The 19,280-nt window shown below is 41.8% G+C and overlaps 2 protein-coding genes across 7 annotated transcripts in view; both read left to right on the top strand.

Annotated features, from left to right (window-relative positions):
* Positions 1-486: 486 nt before the first annotated feature.
* Positions 487-4,413, top strand: bpgm (2,3-bisphosphoglycerate mutase). Of its 2 annotated transcripts, none has more exons than XM_079268323.1 (3): positions 487-1,952; positions 2,070-2,692; positions 3,120-4,413. In XM_079268323.1, the coding sequence occupies exons 1-3, from the start codon at positions 1,915-1,917 to the stop codon at positions 3,293-3,295; spliced, it is 837 nt and encodes a 278-aa protein (XP_079124449.1). In that variant the 5' UTR covers positions 487-1,914; the 3' UTR covers positions 3,296-4,413. The 2 variants fall into 2 exon arrangements, with proteins under 2 accessions (XP_079124449.1, XP_079124450.1); XM_079268324.1 differs by having other exon boundaries at positions 488-1,428.
* A 751-nt stretch (positions 4,414-5,164) lies between these two features.
* The window catches only part of cald1b (caldesmon 1b), a 22,376-nt gene continuing 8,260 nt past the window's right edge, over positions 5,165-19,280 (top strand). For 3 of the 5 annotated variants that reach the window (XR_013771940.1, XM_079267808.1, XM_079267805.1), the window contains exons 1-10: positions 5,165-5,186; positions 13,610-13,714; positions 16,518-16,640; positions 16,927-17,209; positions 17,284-17,328; positions 17,411-18,067; positions 18,521-18,556; positions 18,650-18,717; positions 18,818-19,064; positions 19,154-19,279. Coding sequence is in view for 4 of the 5 variants with exons in the window: in XM_079267808.1 (XP_079123934.1) it covers positions 13,641-13,714; positions 16,518-16,640; positions 16,927-17,209; positions 17,284-17,328; positions 17,411-18,067; positions 18,521-18,556; positions 18,650-18,717; positions 18,818-19,064; positions 19,154-19,279 (1,659 nt within the window). In the remaining variant the exon portion in view is untranslated. Of the gene's footprint in view, positions 5,187-13,091; positions 13,221-13,609; positions 13,715-16,517; positions 16,641-16,926; positions 17,210-17,283; positions 17,329-17,410; positions 18,068-18,520; positions 18,557-18,649; positions 18,718-18,817; positions 19,065-19,153; position 19,280 lie in introns of those variants that run through there. The other 2 variants (XM_079267807.1, XM_079267806.1) reach the window with 2 other exon arrangements.

The raw sequence follows: 19,280 nt of genomic DNA, 5'->3' as shown, positions 1-19,280 counted from the left end.
ATGAGTGAACAATAAGTAACTTTGCTCAGCTTTAATGGGCCAATGAAAGTTGGGAGTGGGCTAAATACTTTGAGCAGGGACGTGAAAAAGGTCATCGATCTTCAGCGTCCAGCTCATTTGAACAGGTGTTAAAAGGTGAATTCACTCGGTTTAGAATTAAATGCGTTAAAACTTCACAGACAAGAGACTTTTCATGATCTTTTACTTTTTTCACATCTAGTGCCGGAATTTAAGACAACCATGGTTGAACCGTGAGTCGTTGTTCATTGACAGCTTCAAAGTATACTTTAAAATGATGTATTGATTTTAATCATGTAAATATGTTGACATGTTTTTTCTCTCTCTCTCTCTCTCTCTCTCTCTCTCTTGCTATTAATGCTCCAACAGAGCTGTGAGTATCTACTACAACATCTAGAAATGAGCTAGTTTCTCAGTCATTATCTAATGACGTCAGGGCCAGCTACGCCTTCTCTGCTGGCCTAAACAGAATCACAAAGTGATAGCTATTTTATAATTTAATAGCAATAAAGATTCAGCCCCTATTTCTCTATGCTATGTTATCCTGAGGAAGCCGAACGCCGGCCCCAGCTGTTTTTTGTTATTGTTCCGGGTTCAAAAGGTCACACATCTCGTTGTCTGTTACATGAGCGCAGTCCACCGAAAACGTTATATTTCCCACAAGTTAAGCTTCTGCATTTTCCAAATGCACTAGTATTATTCAAACGTATTGTTCGGTTCGTAAGCCTCGTACCAAACGGTTCAATACGAATACGTGTATTATTACACCAATAGAAACAAATAACCGTAGCTCAGGAGACAGATGGATGTGTACTTTTTTCATCCCCAGGGGGAATTTGTTTGTAGCAGCAGCAAACGAAGTTACAGAGTAAACATAAGGACAGCACAGAAGGCCCAGGTATAAAATGCACGGCTGGTATTTAGTCATACATTTGGTTTAGATTTTGTTATATAGATCCCCACATATCGAGGTAGCTCTCCCTTTAATACAAATATAATATTGTGACTGTTTTAAAGCAATATTGCATGTTTTATGATTTAAGGATTGCTACTTAAACTGCAGTCCTTGTCTTACAAACACCATAAACCTCTGAACCCCAGAGCCCATTCAACATAACACCGGCTGCTAGCGAGCGGACTGCACCGCCTCACGACACCCACGTTTGACAAGCAACGGTTGGTGGGCGGTCACGCCCCTCCTTTCCCCTCCTCCTCGCTCCACGGTGAACGTGCATGGCCGTTACTACCACTCCTAATATGGGCATAACATTTGCTTAAAGGCACCGCCCACTTGTGATATCCGACACTCTGATTGGAGGGATGGACTGTCAATCAGCTACGGTCCCGTGCATGGCCAAACATTTACGACTGTTCCAGCTACTTTTAGGCCGGATTTAAAACGCACACAGGGTAAGACGACATTTTCACAATATTCTGATTATTTTGGGATGACTTTGCCACATGTCTGTAGTTCTGTTTTTGGTTAACGCTGGTCTTGTCTTTACCTGGGGCTGAGCGGCCATAATATAAACCGTATACTCTACATAGCAGCGCGTCCATCAATCAGACAAGCGGTGCATCACCATCCAACGAAATATTCGCATACTTATTCTGCTAACGACAGCTTTCATTGTGTCCATTGTGTAAGCGAGCTCACTGCTGTATGCTATCTGCCTTTAGCCTGTCACTCAGTCTGTTATGTTACAAACACTGAAGCGTATTCACACACATTCATTTTTTAAATGATCTTTAAAGGCTTACATTTATGATTGTATCTGAGGTACACTCACAACATTTGAGGCTTCAGACCTGGCAACATGATCTTGCTACGCTGCTGGTCGACGCAGGAAATATCATCTAACTCGTGCACGCAGAGTATGATGGTCACAGAAATGCATGGCCGTGTCACCCAGAGTCCCTTCAGTACCCCCGACGTGCGTGAAGTTGCGAGGGCCCAATCAATGCTGCTTGCAGCTTTCATATTAAAATTAATTCCCAGGTGTTTCACTAACTGCACCACTGTTTTGTTAATTTCTGCTGAATGTGTGCAGGTGTCTGCTGTTGGTGCTTCGGATGTCCAAGTACAGACTCTTTCTGCTGAGGCATGGGGAGGGGGCCTGGAACAAAGAGAACCGTTTCTGCAGCTGGGTCGACCAGAAGCTGAGCGAGGATGGGGTGAAGGAGGCCCAGGACTGTGGGAGACTCCTAAAGGAGCGGGGCTACAAGTTTGACTTAGTGTTCACCTCCATACTCAGCCGCTCCATCCAGACAGCGTGGCTGGTGCTGGAGGCTATGGGTCAGGAGTGGGTCCCTGTGGTCAAGTCCTGGAGACTGAACGAGCGCCACTACGGTTCCCTGATCGGCCTGAACCGGGCCGAGATGGCTCTGCAGCACGGAGAGGAAAAGGTGAAGTTGTGGAGAAGGAGCTATGATATCGCTCCACCTCCGATTGATGAATCCCACCCTTACTTCCTGGAAATCTACAATGACCGCAGATACACCACCTGTGACGTGCCGAAGGAGAACCTTCCCCGAGCAGAGAGCCTGAAGGAGGTGTTGGACAGGCTGCTGCCATACTGGGACAGCACCGTGGTGCCAGAGATAAGGAAAGGCAGGACTGTGCTCATTGCTGCTCATGGAAACAGCTGCAGAGCTCTGCTGAAACACCTGGAAGGTATGCCGTAACGAACTGACCCAAGCTATTCTAAACAGCGCTCTCTCAGCTTTTGTGTTCGTGCATTAAATGCATTCAGTCTGCTGCTGTACAGGCTGCTGGTTCTAGTCGTCAGCCATTGAATTGGGAAGGACATCTTTTCAGTTCCACAAATGGAAAGTTGAACTTGTGTAAAAAGGCCAGTGAGTTTATGTTACATTCGGCGATGGCTATCAAGTCCACGCTGACCTTTCATCACACTCGTAAGCTTTGGAGGCTCCTTGCGCCACAGGACACTCATTCATTCAACCCATATGGACTGTTACTTAATATTATGGAGCATTTAGCAACAAGCTTTCAGTACAGTGTTCATGTATATTAGTTATCAAGCCTGGTTGTGGCTCGTTTGTTTCGTGTTATCTTCATATTGCTGTCCTTATTTCAACAGGTATATCGGATGAGGATATTGCCAGCGTGACTTTACCTACAGGGATACCTGTGCTGCTCGAGCTGGATGAAAACCTCAAGCCCGTGAAACCCCGACAGCTCTTGGGAGACCAGGCGAAGATTCAGGCGGCAATTAAAAAGGTGGAGGACCAGGGAAAAGCCAAACCGACTACTTGAACACACTTAACTGGCTGTACGACTTAACATAGGTCTGTTCTGGTTGCCTGTGTGCACTTTTTTTATTAGGTACAGGTCCAGAGAAAATTCTCAAAGACTCAAATAATAATATATGACATCTTACAATAACAACAGCACATTGTTAATAAGATTCAAAGGAAAGGTGTGTAGTGGCTTCACCTGGATACATAACGCGTGTCATAGGTCCGACTGGAGCAGGAGGAAGTACTGTAAATGTTTCAGCGCTGTGTCGAGTTGTATTTTGTGTAAGCGCTGATGTTTAAGCTAACTGTTACCACTTATGCCTGTATGGTGACCCTAAAGTGGTTGTTTATTAATTTACCTATTGACTCTACCTTGCAGTTCAATTGTAATGTGGTGAAGCTGAGAAATTGAGAAATTGATTGCCAGGCTGTTCAATCCAAGAACTGGGTAAGAGTGAAACGCTGTAAACATGCAAAACCATTGAACTCATCTGCTGTCAGTTACTCTCGCTATTAAATAGCCCACTCGGTAAGAGTAAGCACTATAGCTGAAGCTGTTGCACCATGCGGTTTGTACAGCACATTAACTGTGATGGAAAGAAAAGGTTGAGTTGAAAACAATCGCAATTTGGTGATAACTGGTTTATGCTTTGCACTTTTGGGGAGAATCTTTTTTTAAACGAATCCCCTTTCTAATTAAATGCAACACCTGTGACTGGTAACTAGCATTACTAAATTCATACATGTGCAATTTCATGTTGCTTGTGTCATGTTGTTAACATGTGTGAAAATGTTACAAACTACTTTTTGAGTCTGCACATGATGTCTTATACCACCACTATCTTATGTTACTGTGTGTGGCATCGGCTGCTGTACTGTCTGTTGTACTGTGCCTCTTGTTTGTAGATGTGCAGCGCTGTGCGTCGTTTGTGTCTCGGGATGTTTTGTTTCGCTGTCATGTTGTACACTGGTCTGTTAGGTCAACTGGGGAGAAGAGGTGATGCATTTGTAGCTAAAGAAAACACTGTATTTGTAATCTCATGGGTTATTTAATGTCTTCCCTGCTGTTCACACCTTACCATACGAGAGCCTGCATGATGAAATAAAAGGGAATTTAACTTTTCCTTAAACATGCCTTTTTTATTTTGGTGTTTTGTGTCAATTTCAAGCTTCATTTTATGCGACACTTAATCATGTCAAGACGTGTCAGATGTCACACTGATATAAAGTTAGTTATACGCTGTGTAATGGCGCAACGGAAACAAATTGGACAACAATGCTGTTTGGGGAAGTACAGATGTGTGTGCAATTTAGATTCCGGTCGCCTTGAGCCCACTGGAAACGACAAACAACTGAGTCTGTTTGGCTACCACAGAGGAGTGGCTCGTCATTTCTCAAACATTGCTGTAATTTGGCCAAACCAGTAAGGCTGAGCCAGGAAGGAACACTCTAATTGGATGGAAATGCTCCTAAATGGACACGATGATCATCATCATAGACCCATCTGTATGGCAGGAATGATGGCATGTATCCTGGTAGATACTACAGTATACTGTATGGATCAGGCATCTGAACTACAACTGTCATTTTGCATTTCTTACCAAACATGCATTCTCACCAGCAGGGGAATGAGTGAAAGAGAACTTCATCTTGAGCATGAATTATTTTAAGAATGATACAAAATATGTTTTTCAGCAACCATTCGGAAAACTCTTATGCATCATATACAACAATTTACTGTGAAATTATGAAGAGAAGAAACCACCCTGACACACAGTTTATCATTTCATCACTGAGTTGCAGCTTTAGCAGGCGGGGCTGGACGCTGCATGCGCTGCTTATAAACCTCTGGTTGCTCTCTCTCTGCTGATTTCCAGCAAGAACAGTGACTTTGGTCTGCCGGTCTGGTAAGTTTGACGATGACAATGTGTGTTGCTGAATAACTTTAAGTTAATGCAGATAAAGAGGGGTGCTACTTTTTGGTGGTCTGTGACTATTATGGAAGAATTAGAGATTTATCATCAGAGTTGATCAGATTCAGATTCCCGGCACTAACGACAGCTAAAGTTGTGCTGCTCTCCAAACATCACTTGATGTCATGACGAGGTAAGTGTGTGGCTCGCTAACGAGTCTTAAACTTAACCAGCTGGTTGAGATGAGGAACAGATGCTCTACATGTAACAGACTGTTACTCAGCTTATATGTTATGTAGATAACTCCTCTCCTCTTAGGGAAACTATTTTACTTGATTTGATCATGAATCTCACTAAAATAAATTCATTGGAGAACAAAGCTGAGAATCAGCAGATGTTAAACGGACTGGACAGAATGTAGAAATGTCTCCCCTCGTTACAAAAATGTGTGCACTGGCTTAAGAAGGGTCAACCTCTGGCAGAATAACAGCTGGACAAGATGGCATGAAATAGTTTATTCACTCAACAATACATATATACATATATATATTATATATATATATATATATACATATAACTGTTATCCAAACATTCTAAAATGTTGCTGAACTTGATTTAATGCAATGAAAGTCAATACATCCTCTCAGTCGATGGTCATCCAGTCAACTCCTTATGACGTTCTTGAAAAGTTGAAACTATAAAGCTGAAGAAGTATATTTCTGCAGAGGGACTGGAATCAGCTGGCACTGCATCCAAATGACATACATAAGATGGTATACGGAAGACAGGACCTGCATGAAGCAATTGTAAACTGAAACATGTGCATTTTGGTCGTATGCCTCTGCAAATTGGTGTCCTTGAGGCACGTGCATCTGCTCTGTCCAACAGCAGTGAATGCTATAGTTTGACTTCGACTCCTGTTACTGGTACATTGAGCAGACGTCTGCTTGTGGAAAGGCTGTTTGGCGTGGAGGACGTGCCAAGTCAGGCTCCTATTCCTTAGATGGTATTGAAGATAAATGCTACAACCACATGGGGCCGTGTGAGTTTATGACCACGGACGGCTCTTTGGGGACTGGACACATGTTTGGGTTTGAGAGCATCTTCTCCTCCTTCTTGGTTACTTGAAATCAGGTTGATTTTGAAAAAGAGTTTGTGAATCACATTTTGCCAAAAGAGAACGCAGGGGAGATTCTGCTGCTGCTGTTTTCGTCTGAGCACAAACGAGTCTTTGTAGCTCAGACGTGTTGTGTATGACGGAGAGGGAGGCTGTCTGCTCTCTAGTTGTACAGGTGGGACACTCTAAAAAGGAGAGGAAATGGTTTTCCACATGAGCAAATTGCAGGAGGGGTAGAGGTGAGTTGTTAGTGGCTCTGACATTAATAGAGTCATTCATCAGCAATCAGTGGGCCATCAAGGCTGGTGTAAAGAGAAATAACATTCCTTACATCAATACTAGAATGAGTCAGAAGTCGGATTTATTTGTTTCGAGAGCCAGCTGTTCCTTTTCCACTGTGTCAAACTTCTACTGTTGTAAACCCATCTTCTAACAGCCATAGTTTGTTTCCTTTTATTGACAGAAAGCAATCAGCTTTCCTTCCACTCATACTTTCTGTCTCCCAGCAACGTTAAGGAAAGGTAATCATGAGCAATCACAATGGAAATAAGTTATTCTTGGATTGCCACTTTGTATAGCGGCAGATATTTCCGAGAGTAAACCATGCTTACTGTCTATGGCCCTGCACCGTGCCAAGCTGGGACACCACAACTAACACTGCCTGTGTACTTCCTTAAAAGGAGGCCGAGTACAACGTTTCAGCTGAAGGGGATGCAGAGCAGGGTGTGCACATAGCTGCGTCTGTTTCCATTGAGTCCCCGGTCGAGGAGCAAACTAAAGCTCTGCTTGAAATTTTGATGAATTTACTTGTGTCACCAAACATATTTTATTCCAGTTTCAACGATCACTCAAACTTTAGCGTTGTCATTATGGACAAAATAAAGCAAGTACGCGGCATTTTCCACTTTAATGTACACCTGTCAGCTGATGATGGACTCCTTGTGTCCTTTTGCTTATTAAAACAAAGCTGAGCTGCAGAGCACCGCGTGGAGAGCTGAAGAGCCCGAGCGAAGGCCCCGTTGAGCCTGTTAACTCTTCATAGAGATGGTCAGATGCTTGCAAATCTCCACTTTACCCATCAGTGGTTATCGACCACAAAACAACACACACTGCTTTCCAACCAAACTGTACACAACCATTTCAATGAGCAGCAGAGGAGGTCACCACGACAGTATGTTGTGGCTTGTACACTGTGAGGAATTTGTTTCCTTGTCGGGGACTTTTTCATACGTGACCATGTTTGGTCATGTGGAGAAAGCAGCTGCTGCTTCTTGATTGATTGCAAACGCCTCTCAGGCGACTGTTGATCTACAAGCGTGTTGAAGCACTTTCTTTATCTTTGAAATAAAAACGTGTCTTATTTTAGGCAGCAGAGTTGTTTAAGGGACCTACGTGTATATTATGTAACTATTATTCAGTATTATTCAATTCCAATAAGAAGTCAAATGATGTGCAGTATGAGATGAAACAGATGTTATACATATTATATTTATATATATATATATATATATCTTACTCTCACTACAGTATGTACCCTGTAGGTGCACAGCTATGCAGCAAGTTAAACATTTCCATTAAAGGTCAAAGACAGCTGTTGGCTTCTGAAGTCTTTACTGGAAGCATTAATGTGACAATATTGGAGAATAAATTCAACAATAGTGATTTGATGACGATGGATTCACAATGGTAGTTACTGTCAAAGTAGTTGTATTGCCCCTCATCTACCTGCATGCATGTCTTACTCTGCATGCGTTTATGTTTTGTGCTTCTGACATGGATGTTTTTAGTTTCTAACAAAGCAGCATAATCTATAGTCCATGTTTCTATTTAATATCCCTCCTTTATTGGTTTCGTATGTGTTGTTTTGTGAGCCTCTGTGTTGGATGTCTTGTTGCCAATGTAGTATAAGAGTCTCCTGAATGATGCTCCAACTTATATTAATATTTTCCCTTCTTTCATTTGTTCTGCACACTTTGTTAAGGACAAATATTGCATAACTTTTTCAATTGAATCTTATATTCTATGTTTAGGTGGACTTTGTAACATCTGCCATGGGACTACAGATGAAAAATAGCCTCTTGGCTAATTCTGGCGCATTTACAGCAATGTTGTATTATTGTGCACTGTCCCTAGCCAAATAAACCAATGAATACATGAAAATATAAAACCCAAACCAAATCGTTATACAAGGGGGTTATGTGCCGGACTATTTCTTGGTCAGGATCTGTTTGCCTGCAACAAACCACCCAGAAATAATCCCCTGTACTATGGCAATATGTCAATTTTATACTTGTACTTTTTCTTCTATGAACTAAAAAAAAGTAAGCTTTAGAGGGGCATGTAGGTGGATTTAATTCGACCTTTTTGACAGAGCCAAGCGAGCTGTTTCCATCTTTTCCCAGTTTTTGTGCTAAACTATAAGTGTAATCTAACTCTCTGAGAAACGCAGATTGCATTTTTCAAAATGTTGAACTGCCTGCATGTCTCTCCAGAACATTTCCCGATTGAAGATATGAGACCTAACCTGCCACACCAAATGTAAATCATGGATTAGAAACAGTCTTTAACAGAGCCGAATGCTTTACTCTGCCTCCGTTCGATGTCTGATTAATACAATTGCAGACACTCTGTAAATACGGCATCATCGAGCCAGTAATTACAAAGCCGGACAATATACAAATAGCACATATGGTGTACTAATATTATGATGGGATGAATAAAAACACAAAGAAGTACCAAGCAATTCATGTAATTATGGGGCTTTTAGTGGAAGGCTTTTAACTGTTGTATTAGATACAGAGCACTTATGTCTTATGAGACTTATAATAACCTTCAGTGGACCACTTGAGGAATTCTCAGGATCCTTGTTGGCTTCAGAAACAAAGCACTCAAATGTGGGCTGACTGTGAGTTAACTCCTTTTGATTGGCAACACTGGCATTGGATACTTCCAAAAGCAAACTGTTTCTTTTTTAGAGCTGTATCCATTACTCACATTTGACAGGTCATAGTTACGTATTAAAAGTATGGTTCATTAATCCATGCCTTCAATATTAGTCACTGCCTCAACAGGAACGTTATGTATTCTTTCAAATACATCATATCACACGTAATATATTTTGTAGATTTTCCCTAAATGTGCCAGAAAGATGCATGCTTTCCGTGGACTTCATTAAACTTTGCAGCTCTGGCCATTATTCCTCCTGAACGTACTCCAAGTCTAATCTGCATGTAAAATGACTTAAATAAGACAAATTTGTTGCCAAAATACACAGACCAAGTAGAATGTTAGGTTTAAAATATATACATTTTACCAGCTGCAGCTGAAAAAAAATAAAAAATCCACCCAAATGACATTGTGTTTGTGCACAAATTAAGTAAATGAGATGTGTGGTAAACATGGTAGTGAGTTTTAGATGTATTGGAAGGCATTATTTTGAACTTTTGACAGACCCAGGCTAGCTGTGACCCCTGGTTCCAGTCAGTATGCTAAGCTAAGCTAATTGCCGAATGGAGCTAGCGCCACAGTTAACTCACAGACAGGAGAGTGGTAACATCTTCGAATCAGACTCTTGAAAGTGAAAATGTGCAGCTTCCAATCAATCAATCAATCAATCAATCAATCAATCAATTCATCTACTCCTTTTAAAAGCCACATTGTGTCATGGTGTCCTTTAGCTTCCAATTAAAACTTGCTCTGGGTGGCTAGCTGTGAAATACTGAAATGTAAATGTTGTATTTAGGCATTTGACAGAATGCACACGGTCTTCATTTCACGTCCGTGCCAGGCGATCTGATGTAGCCAGCAGGAAGCCAGACTTGTTTTCTTGTCACAGCCTCTCTTGATTTGTTTCAAACATCAATATGAATATTCATGAGCAGTGTCTGGTGAGTGTTAGGGGAAGCACTTGGCCATCGGTAAGACAACGACGAGTTTCCAGTTGCATGAGAGCAGAGTGACCCTGCAGAGGTGTAAAGAAAAAAAGTGCTCCATCTGAAGGGAGAGCTTACCCAGATGAGACGAATCAGTTACAGATGTATGAATAAGAAACTGTCCTGGGCACCCGTCATGTGGGAATGATTTGTGAACTTGATTCAGATTCATGACAGGAACACTGTAGAACCTATAGCATGCTGCCTACATATAAATGAAAGGACTGTTTCCATGTCACAGGCAGAGATTTCTCTCTAAATTAAAATGCCAATATGATGAGTGCTTTCATCTAAGGGGGACTATGTCTTTACATTTGGTTTTATTTCTGTTTTAGAGCAGGAATAATTCACACCCCTCTAATCCATACAAATCACCTGTCTGGTGACTGATGGGACAGCTGTTATGTTGAAGTGAGTATCAGTGCTCAGTGCGTGTAGGTGTGTGTGTCTCTGTGTGTGCATCCACATTTGTGAACAAAGTGGGGGCAGAAAGGTATTTGTGTAGCTGCCAGAGTGGTGCGTTTTTAAACTTTTAGAAATGCAGAACTTTGCCGGTCCAGCTGGACCCGGGCCAATCCAAACAGGCCTGGATACCGACTCTAACATGTCTGCGAGCTGTTAGCCTGCAGGTCAGTCAGTCCTTGTTTGTTGCTCCATACAGTCCACAGTGCTTGGAGACAGACCAGCCTTTGTCATGCAGACCTTAATTGGTCCCATATAGGAACAGCTGTGAGGGAGTGATGGATAACAGTTTGTCTCATGTTATATTGGGAGAGGAATTGTGTCCCTTTGAATTGGGTTGAATGGAAAGCAGAACTTTTTTTAAGAAAAAGAAATTTTCATCAGAAATTTTACCTCACAGATGAGGTTCTTCATAATGACGATGCTGGTGCTAATGCTGGTCATCATGATTGCTTGTGTCTTTATGTCACAAGGTGCTCTCGACATGACCGTTGACTGAAGTCGGCGCCGTGTTACTGTACATATAGCTGGAATACCTCCTACCATCGCTGTGAGGGACACTTTGTGTGACGATGATGGATGTGGGGAGGAGCGGTGAGGGCTGTTTTGGACACCTGCATCTGGTGGTAATCCTGCAAGTGTTTTGAAGCTGTAACATCACATTCAGAAATTCAATTCTTAAGAGAATATGAACTGGCAAATGTTATGTCTTAATGCTCTTCAAGGTGTTTTCATATTTTTGCCAAAAAAAACACTGGTGTTTCTTAATTCATCCCACAAATCAGTCCGTCATCCCATATAAAAGAAGAATAAGCATGCTGCTGTATAGGATCTGTCGTGCTTTGAGCTAAACGCTAACTTCAGCATGCTTGCATGCCCACAGTGGCAATGCTAACATGCTGTTGTTTAGCAGGTATGTTTACCATGTACACCATCCTTGTGTAGCACGTTAGCATGCTAACATTTGCTAATTAATACCAATACGCAGGAATACCAACAGTAAGGATTGATCCAATTTCCAACGTGAATGTCTGAACTAAATTTTGATCCATTTTAAAGTTGTTGAGAAAAATCAATCTGGACCAAAGCGGTGAACACACCAGCCAGTCTGTTTTTCACCTATAGTTTTTAGAGCTCATTCAAACAGATGTTTTCGACCAAAGCGACAGACACCTCTCCAAACCTGAGACAATGTTTTGTCCACAAGTAAACTATTTTGGGTTGCAATAAGTCCCTTACCAGTTTTCCAGGGAAGGGATGTGTAAAGAGTGCGATTCCTTTCCAGGAAAGCTCTGACCTGTCTTGTTACCCATGTAGTGGATGTTTTAGAAAAGGCCTCTGTTTGTTAGCCTTTGTGACTGTATATGGTGTCGGCCATTGTAAAATCTAAACTGATGACCGACTCGCTGTTGGTGGGCTACTCTTCAGAAGATACAGATAACTAAACAAAGGGATGATGCTGAAGTGGCCCTCTTTATGACACTGCATGTGTTACATAACTTCATAGGATCAAGAATGATAACGCTAGCTTGGGAAATGTCCATCCTTCCATATCAAACAAGAATACGAGTCCGCCATGCATGCATTCTACTATGTGTGTCGTATCAACGTGAGGACAGAGACTTGACTCTGTGAGGTCACCTCATCTTAATTCCCAGCATTCTTTGGTGTGTTGTTGTAGAAGAAGATGGATGCATGCTTTGCTTGTGAAGCAGGCCAGACATTTTCCTCATATCATAATTTTCTTGAGTGTGTGTCTTTGAGAAAACTTTGAGATGTAGACCAGTAATGGAACTAAACTTGTAAATAGAAGTCAAAAGAAATACATAATTTGTCTCACTGAGCATTCCTGTTTGTCTGTTTGTTTGACATATATATATATATATATATATATATATATATATATATATCTTGGTAAGATGTGCATGGGTCGCTGACCAATGCGTGTGAGCCAGATTTAATGAGAAAACATTAGAAATTCAGCAATTGAGCAATTCAGACACCCACATCTTCAAGTAGTCTGGTTTAAAGGCAGAATTTGACACAATGTAGGAATCCGTACATGTGTTTTATTAGAAAAGCCAATCAAATGTTTTCACTCACTGGCCAGTGGCTTGGAGCGTTGACTGCATTGACGGGTTTATCGGTTGATGGATTTCACATCTGTTGGCAAACAAAGCTTCAGTACATCAGACAGAAAGAGAGACAGCAGGATGAAACAAGAAAAAACAAGCGGAACATTTTGAGAGAGTCTGAAGTCAGAGATCAGGGAGGGGAACGTGAGACGGCGGCAGAGAGAGCGAGGAGTCAGGTTGAGGAGGAGGAGGGAGGCAGAGAGAGAAAGAGAGGGGAGCAGAGAGGCAGGCTTTTGCCTTTTCTGGTAGTTGAAGTCGCTGAAAGAACAAGCAGGAATTCTTTGTGCTGCAGAAGGGCTGAGATAAACCAGACTGCAGAGGTTGATATATAAAGAGAGGGGAGACACGGCCGTTCATGAACTAAACTTCAGCTACTGCTACGGTATTGTAAACCAACAGTTTTCAAGTTTCTACTCATGTCATGAAGCTGTCTTGGGTGGTCCCCTATACTTTGATGTGCTACTGATTTGGAGCTAATTTTTGAATTTTTTTTTGCTTGTTCTCTTCGTCGCAGTGAGGGTTTGTTATTTAGTATTAAAGCTTACAAGTTGAGCAATTAAAATGATGATGAAAATTAGATTCATCTTGTGGTTATAAGATCCCAATGTACTCCCAATGTAATCTCAAAAATGCGCCACATACTGCAGTAATCAGAGTACTCTCTAAGCATGTGTTTCATCAAGTATCTAATCCAAGACAAAAACAATTGATGAGTGATTGATTGAAATGAATTCATCGCACGTGATCTGATATCGCATTTCTGTCTTTCAGTGAGAAAAGTGAGGAGAACCTTTCGGGCATCATGGACGATGACTTTGACCGCCGCATGGAGCAGAGGAGGCAGAGGAGAGAGCAGATCCGCGTCGACACTGACAAGTGAGTGAACATCTACGAATAGATGAACGGAAACACGCACACAGGCACACTTTTATGGACAATAACACTTGTTGGGGAAAAAAAGTGAATGCATGGTAAAATGTGTACAAGGGCTATAAAAGGACACAGCATCTTAAATTAAAGGCTCATTAGTTTTATCAGCGTTTGAATGGCTGACTCGCAACTCAAACCGGATACATTTTCAGCTTCAGTACACTATATTTGATCAGCAGGAGCTTTTATAAAGCACTTGTGCAGTCTGTGTTAAAGTTAGACACCAGCTCTTTACAGAGAAGTCCCATCGATACTGTGTAATACTGTGGATGCTAGACTGGGCTGTGTTTTTTGGTTTTTGAACCTTTACAATAGTGCAACAAAGCATTTTAGAGGTGTTGATGAGATACTCAAGATTTTTCTCCTCTAATCTTGCAAAGTCTTGGAGACAGACGCTCAGTGATCAAGGTTTTCCGTCTGCATTTGTGTGTCTGTCTTCGTGTTTTTGCACTTTTGCATGAGGGAGTTGTGAGCTTTGTGTGTCTTAACATGGAGCAGCAGAGCAGACAGGACTCTTTAAAAGTTGCAGACAGAACAATTCAAGTGGTTGAGCCACAGTTTGTATCACAATCTGAACAAACAAATTATTTTTGCACAGGACAAGCAATACATGAGCCAACGTAAAGTGGAGAGTAATCAACAAAATTGCTGACACCTGTACCCGTCATCTGCTTAATTACAAAGCAACTTAAAATAAGGACCAAACGTTGGGATGAATTCTGACTACTGGAGCCTACAGACACTAAACTCTCACGATTAATCACAGAGAAACATTGCTCAGCCACCAATTTGTCTGTTTTTAGACTTCAGATAAAATACATAAAAAACATAAAAAAATATAACTGTCGTCTCCAACCCAAACCTCATTCATGAACCTGCTCTTGTAATCTTATTTAGGGTCGTGTTGTTTGTGTAAGAACAGCCTGATATATGTTCTTCCTCTGTACCATAGACCTCCATTGTTTTAAAACCACATTAATGAGCCACACCGTTGCACTGGGTGACATATCCCTCCAATTCCAATGAACATAAATGTGTATCAATCCACAGCTGAAAATAGACCCCAACACATGGTCTTTCTACTCCTGCTTGTCGCTTAACTGCAGCAGAAAAACATCTTCAGTTGTAATGAATGGGCTCGTTACTAACACAGGCAGGTTGGAAAAGCGGGACGGACTAACTTATTGTTGGTTTTGGTTTTTTCATTGGATTTGTTAAAAATATAGAACCTCTTTTAAAGGGATGAAGGTGAAATTTGGCCATGACTACATAGTCGGGATGTCCATACAATCAATCGCAGCACAACTCATTATTTTCCTCCTGTTCAGAAGTCAGTTGCCGTCATATCAGATGTCCAGTCATCAGAGCCCCAGTGGAAAAAAGGCAATCCGAGCAAATTTTCTCACAGTCCTGCCAGCGGTGCCAACCCAGCCTGCCCTCAGCTCCTCACTGCAGCCCGAGGAAATGCTGCAGACGCTGGAATGTTTTGACTGCCTTTCGATTTCAGCACGAGATAGCCTGCTCTCAACGCTTCAGACTGACAGTTTGACAGTTTTTTCATCTCCAAATCTCATCACATATTCCTCCCATCTATCATGTTTTACGTCCCTCGTGTTGTTCGTCTGGAAATGTAACTGCAACATTTTTGACAGCACTCTCACAGCAGGCCAATAGCTTTAGGTGGAGAATTACCTAATTCAATCGCTTCCTCAATGTTTTACCGGGGCGACCCCATGCCATGCCAGGAAAACCTTTGCCTGAGGATTGGTTGGATTTCTACCTCGTTTCTGTTTTCTGTTTTGAAGGCAGAAAAGGACTCTGGTGGTTCCCATCACCTCTTCCTCTCACAACATCTGCAAATCATTGCGTTGCGGTTTCAGGAAGAGCAGAGGGAAATAATACCCATGCTCTATCAATGGGCCATTTCAAGCTTTCTCCGTGCCTCATAAAGCCTGGTAATGCTTGGAAAGATACAAGCTCGGCATGCTCCGAAAGTCTCCCTGTGGGTGCACTCACAGTTGGATGAAAGTCAATGGCAGGATGTGAGCGAGATGAGGAGGATTGAAAGACAATGGCAGGACTGTAAAGACTTTCATGTCTCATGTTGGTGATTTCGTCCTCATCTCTATCTCTTTATCTTCCTCTTTTTTCACCCTTCTTCTTGTCAGCAATGTCTCTGTCTCTACTTAAATATGTTTCTTACATTAATAAATGCCAAAGGGGTTAATTATTTGGCAAGATCTCGATTTGTTCGATGAGGTGTTTTGATCTCGGACACATGTACTGCATGTGTGTTTCTTATTATTTCTTAGTCTGTTTTCCCTCACTCGTGACATCTACAATCTCCATCATATCTGTATGGCTTGTATCAGAGGTTCACAACCTGAGTGTCAGGGATCCTCAGATACATCTGTTTCACAAAATAACGAGTATATTTTCAAAAAGGTATACTTTCATCTCCTCTGGCCTCCAAAGATCCTTACAATTACTGAACTAATCACATTTCATGTCCTTTGAGCTCATAACACAAGATCATATTTCCAATACGTATTCCAACTAATTTCACAATATCTTTTAATAGCTGACGTTTATATGCTCAGATACGAACGTCGCAGATTTTCTGGTAATGTTAAAATATGTAATCATGCAGTTGCGATTGCATTTTCATATATTTGATATCAATTGTCTAATTTTGGAGTGAAAACACAAGGACATTAACATGTATTCTGCAACATGTGCGATATTCCAGGGAGGGTTACGCCAACGACGATGAGGAGGAAGCTCGGGAGCAAAGGAGACGTGCAAGGGAGGAGAGGAAGAAGATGAAGGACTCAGACGAGTCTGGAACCACTGATGTGATCGACACTAACAGGTAAAGACAAAGAAGATTAGACACTAGGGGAAATAAGCACTTGTTTTTTTAATCAAATGCATTTTGTTTTTACCCAAGTATTGAGATGAGACGTTCATTCAGAGTGAGACACCTTGGGACAAACATTCTCCAGCACAAGTATACATGTTTAATTCATCACCTCCAGCCACAGAAAAAATACAATCAGAGACTTAGATCTGGGTCTATCACACTTGATTGGGCAAAACAATGGAAATTCGAAGATTCCACATTCATTTTTTTACAATTGGATTTCATGTGCTTTCAGTGTGACGGAGACAACCGGTGCTGAAGGTGCAGATGATGACCAGGCCTTGTTGGAACGCTTGGCCAAGAGGGAGGAACGCCGCCAGCAGAGAATGAAGGAGGCCATGGAGAGACAAAAGGATTTTGACCAAACCGTCAGCACCACCAACGGCACAGACAGCGCACCGGAAGAGGAAGAGGAAGAGGAGGAGAAGGAGGATGAGAAATCAGCCCAAGAGGATGTGGCAGACACTGATACTAACTCTATGAGAAAAGAGGAAGAGGACAAAAAGGAAGATGAGAAGGTAAAGTGAAGATTTGTAAATAGATTGTTTGGGCTAAGACGATTTTGTTGTTGCTTATCTGTTTTTTTTCTCAGCAGAAATATGTTGAGGACTCAAGAACAGCAAGCGTAATAAATGAGGTATGGTCTCTTATCTTAACTCTCTGCCAACTTAATTATGTTGATTTACATGCATTAATTGACACACAACGTTATTTTATAGGAGATTGAGGAGAAGGCTGCCGCAACAGAAGTAGAGTTTGAGCGGCCTGATTTAACAAAGAACGATGCTGAAGAGGAGGCTGTTCCTGATGTTGACCAGGAGGAAGAAGAATGGAAGAGGAAAGAAGAAGAGGAAAGGCAGCAAACTGAAATGGAAGAAAAGCTGAGGATAGAGGAAGAAAGGCAAAAAAAGGAAATGGAGAAAAAGCTCAAGAAAGAGGAAGAAGAAAGGCAGCTAGAGGAGGAGGAGGAAAGGAAGAAGAGGGGGGAGGAAGAAAACCAACAAAGGGAAATGAAAGAGAGGCTGAGAAAAGAGGAAGAAGAAAAACAGAAAAAGGAAAAGGAGGAAAAAATGAAAAAAGAACAGGAGGAAAAGCAGAAAAGGGAGATGGAAGAGAGACAGCAAAAAGAGGAGGACAAAAGAAAAAAGGAGATGGAGCAAAAGAAGAAGAAAGAAGAGGAAGGAAAACGCCAAAAACAGCTGGAAGAGAAGAAGAAAAAGGAGGAGGAAGATAAGCAGAAGAAGAAAGAGCTGGAAGAGAAGAAGAAGAAAGAAGAAGAGGAAAAGCGGAAAAAGGAGGCTGAAGAAAAGAAGAAAAAAGATGAAGAAGACAAGCGCAAAAAGAGAGAGATGGAAGAGAAGACAAAGAAAGAGGAGGTATTGATGTGATTTATTGTATAGCAGCCACTTCAAAGACCTGGAAAAGTTCAATGAAATGATTAATGTTCCCGTCTGTAAAGTAACAGAATACAGACATTCATCGTGTAAAAAAGTTGTTAATCCTTCCGATTAAATGACACTGGAGGACCGCTTCAGATCTATCCAGGCTTTGGTCTCGTGGTGCCGATATTTGCGGCGTGGTCACACACCACTGAGCAGTCACAGCGTTTTGTTTGCCACATGGATGAAAGAGGTGATGGCCTTGAGGATGTCACAGCATGTGTCCGCGCCCGTTTACATCTGCTTTACATTCACTGCCCCGGCTTTGATTGAGCCGCTGTTTGATGTCTTTTTTGTGGGTTTTCTACATCATGCGTTTTGACTGAACCTGCTGTTTTTATTTTATTATTATTTTAATCATTTTCTTCCATTTCTTTCTTCCGTGTAAAGGAGGAAAAGCCAAAAAGATTTGGTTTCAAGGAAAAGGTAAAACGTATATTCTTTATGTTTTCTTTTTAAATATCGAAGATGTGATTAGGAAGAGGCTTTGGTGGTTACACTTTTTGAATTTTTCGCCAGAATGAACCAGCCAAACACAACGGAGGGCTCTTTGAGAATAAACTTAAGAAAACAGAGAAGACTTCAAGGTAAAGTTATCATTTTCACCTCATCAGTATCGTTTCAGGAACACTTGAGTTTGTATACATGCGTATTGATCATTCAATAATTGTATGTGTTTGTGTGCAGAGACAATGTTCCCTCCAACAAGGCTGGTAGCGCAGAGCAACAAGAGGCCGAGCGAAAGCTGCAAGAGCTGAAGCGCCGGCGAAACGACGCGGAAAGCGAGGACTTTGAGAAGATGAAGCAGAAGCAGCAGGACGCAGAGGCCGAGCTGGAGGAGCTGAAGGGGAAGAGAGAGGAGAGGAGGAAGGTCATGGAGGAGGAGGAGAAGCAGAAGAAACAGCAGCTGGAGGACAAGAAAGCCAAAGAACAGGTGAGGATGGATTTTACATTCATCATTGTACTTTGGCTTGATTTGGTTGTTGACTAAAGCGTGACAGCATATTGTGGTTTTCCTAACAGGAGGAGAGGAAGAGGATGAAGGAGGAGATAGAGAAAAGGAGGGCGGAAGCTGCAGAGAAGAAGAAACAGAAGGAGGATGAGTCTACAAAACCTGCTTTTACTATCAGTCCCAAAGGCTCCTCAAAGG

The sequence above is a fragment of the Melanostigma gelatinosum genome (assembly GCF_949748355.1).
Source record: "Melanostigma gelatinosum genome assembly, chromosome: 1".
Taxonomy (NCBI): Eukaryota; Metazoa; Chordata; class Actinopteri; order Perciformes; family Zoarcidae; genus Melanostigma; species Melanostigma gelatinosum.
This window is presented reverse-complemented; position numbering and strand designations above follow the sequence as displayed.